Genomic DNA, 2,469 nt, shown 5'->3' with positions numbered 1-2,469 from the left:
AAGTGCTTGGCCCCTGCACCCCATGGGAGACCAGGAGAAGCACCTGGCTCCCGCCATCGGATTGGCACAGCTCCCGCCACGGCGGCCATCTTGGAAGGTAAACCAACGGCAAAAGGAAGACCTTTCTCTCTGTCTCTCTCTCTCACTGTCCACTCTGCCTGTCAAAAAAAAATTCATAGAGAATGGAATTTTGGTGCAAAAAAAGATTGAAGTCCATGTGTAGTTTTTTCACAATCCTTTTTCCATAAATTTTTTTGAAGGTCCCTTGAACTCAAACAAGTCTAGAAGCTAATACAACGGAAACGTTACATCACCGTTCCCAGCCTTAGGGCCAGATTTGGAATATTACCTGTGCCCCAAACGAGGAGCTATAAAACAGCTTTACATATCGGGGAAGAAAGAGTGCAAATGTCGGGGCAGAGAGGAGGGATGAGGAGACAGAGGCGCGCACTCACGTCGCTCTTCTCGGTGCTTCTCAGTCGTCGCGAAGTACCGGCGCAGCTCCTCGGTGATCTCCATGTTGCTCAGGTCGCATTCCACCTCCGCATCCGACTCAGACTCCAGCTCCTCCTCCTCCTCCTCCTCCTCCTCCTCGGACACAGTCTGGTCTTTTCTCATGGACACCTGCATCCTACCGCTGCCATGTGGAAGCCGCCCGTACCTTTCACGAGGTGAGTAAGAGAATTTTTTTTTAGAATTTTTCCGAGGTGTTCTAGAATGTACCAGAACATCACCAAGTGAGTCTGGGGGATTCTGGGATCCGGGTCTGAGTAGAAGTTTCCCGGCTGGGTGTGACGGGCGTCCTGGTGCCGGCCTGGCCCTGCGGACATTGACGTGACATCCCGCGCCCACCGGGGCTGCGGAAACTTCCAGCACGTCGGCAGAGGGTCTCAGACCTCCCAGGACGCTCGCTGGGTTCTCTGGAACATACTGGAACATTCTACAACATTCCAAGACCCCAAAGATACTCTCCAAGCGGTCCAGGGCTTCCTATGAACATTCTAGAAAATTCTACGTCATCCGCCAGTATTCCGGAACACTCCAAGACCAGGCGCTCTAGAATACTCTAAGGCCCCGAGGACGTGCGCCGGGCTCTCTGGGCGTGTTCTAGAACGTTCCGGAACATTCCACAGAATTCCTCGCGATTCCAAGGACATTCCCTGGGCATTCTAGAACATTCTGGAATCCTGGAAACACCCACCAGGGGTTCTGGAAAATTCCAAGGCCCAAGAACGCACGACAGACTCTCCCAGAATTCCCTGGGAGCACTGACCGTTCCGGAACGTCCCTGGTGTCCACCAGGATGTTTGCACAACCTTCGGCCCCGCCAACTCCTCCCCCAGCCCTGGCAATAAATAGACGCCCGGTCCCCGCCGGCTCAGACGACGACGAAGACGATGGTGATGAAGATGACGGTGACGAAGGCTCTCCTCCTCGCCCTCACGGTGGGCGTGGCCTGTGCGGACGTCGACCCCGCCCAGGTATCATAAATTTGCATCATTAGTTCCCAGTATTAATTCTCGTCATGAATTCATATCATTTCTTCACATCATTACTTCGCATCACTAATTCGCGTTGTTTCTTCAGCCGTATCATTAATTCGCGTCATTTCTTCACCTCCCCAGATCTCCGGGCCCTGGCGCACCTCCGCCATGGCCTCCGACAACCTGGAAATGATCCTGGAGGGTGGGCCATTCCGGATGCTGTTCCGCGAGATGGAGTGCAACGAGGAATGCAACGCCCTGAACGTCTTCTTCTACGTCAAGTGAGGGGCGGGGCCAGGGGAGACAAGCTGCGGCCAGAGACAGAGAGCCAGGGGGGAGCAATCGAGCCCAGAGAGCGGGGAAGACAGGCGCCGCCAAGCCCAATCGATCCCAGAGAGAGAGAGGGAGAGCAGGCCAGGGCGACCAGCCGAGCCCAGAGAGAGAGCAGACAGGAATAGTTGAGCCCAGAGTCAGAGAGCATGTGGGCTAGAGGGGAGTAATGGAGCTGAGAAAGAGCAGACAGGAGTAGTTGAGCCCAGAGTCACAGAGCAAGCCAGGGGGGACCAGCCGAGCCCAGGGAGAGTGAGCAGACAGGAGTAGTTGAGCCCAGAGTCAGAGAGCATGTGGGCTAGAGGGGAGTAATGGAGCTGAGAGTGAGCAGACAGGACCAGCCGATCCCAGAGTCAAAGAGCAGTCCATGGTGGACCAGCTGAGCCCAGAGAGAGAAAGAGTAGACAGGAGCAGTTGAGCCCAGAGTCAGAGAACAGGTGGGCTAGAGGGGAGTAATGGAGCTGAGAGTGAGCAGACAGGACCAGCCGATCCCAGAGTCAAAGAGCAGGCCATGGTGGACCAGGCGAGCCCAGAGGGAGAGCAGACAGGAGCAGCCGATCCCAGAGTCAAAGAGCAGGCCATGGTGGACCAGGCAAGCCCAGAGGGAGAGCAGACAGGAGCAGTTGAGCCCACAGCGAGCGGCCATGTTCCCGGT

General features: G+C 55.8%; 1 protein-coding gene across 1 annotated transcript; it reads left to right on the top strand.

Annotated features, from left to right (window-relative positions):
• Positions 1-1,280: 1,280 nt before the first annotated feature.
• On the top strand, positions 1,281-1,889 carry LOC149119097 (odorant-binding protein-like). Its single transcript, XM_089325246.1, has 2 exons — positions 1,281-1,481; positions 1,626-1,889. Exons 1-2 carry the CDS (start codon positions 1,398-1,400, stop codon positions 1,767-1,769), a joined length of 228 nt encoding a protein of 75 aa, XP_089181372.1. The 5' UTR covers positions 1,281-1,397; the 3' UTR covers positions 1,770-1,889.
• The last annotated feature ends 580 nt before the right edge of the window (positions 1,890-2,469 follow it).

The sequence above is a fragment of the Oryctolagus cuniculus genome, chromosome Y, assembly GCF_051225735.1.
Source record: "Oryctolagus cuniculus isolate XC-2025 breed Fujian yellow rabbit chromosome Y, ASM5122573v1, whole genome shotgun sequence".
NCBI lineage: Eukaryota > Metazoa > Chordata > Mammalia > Lagomorpha > Leporidae > Oryctolagus > Oryctolagus cuniculus.
The sequence above is the reverse complement of the archived record's forward strand: the minus strand, read 5'-3'. Positions and strand labels throughout refer to the sequence as shown.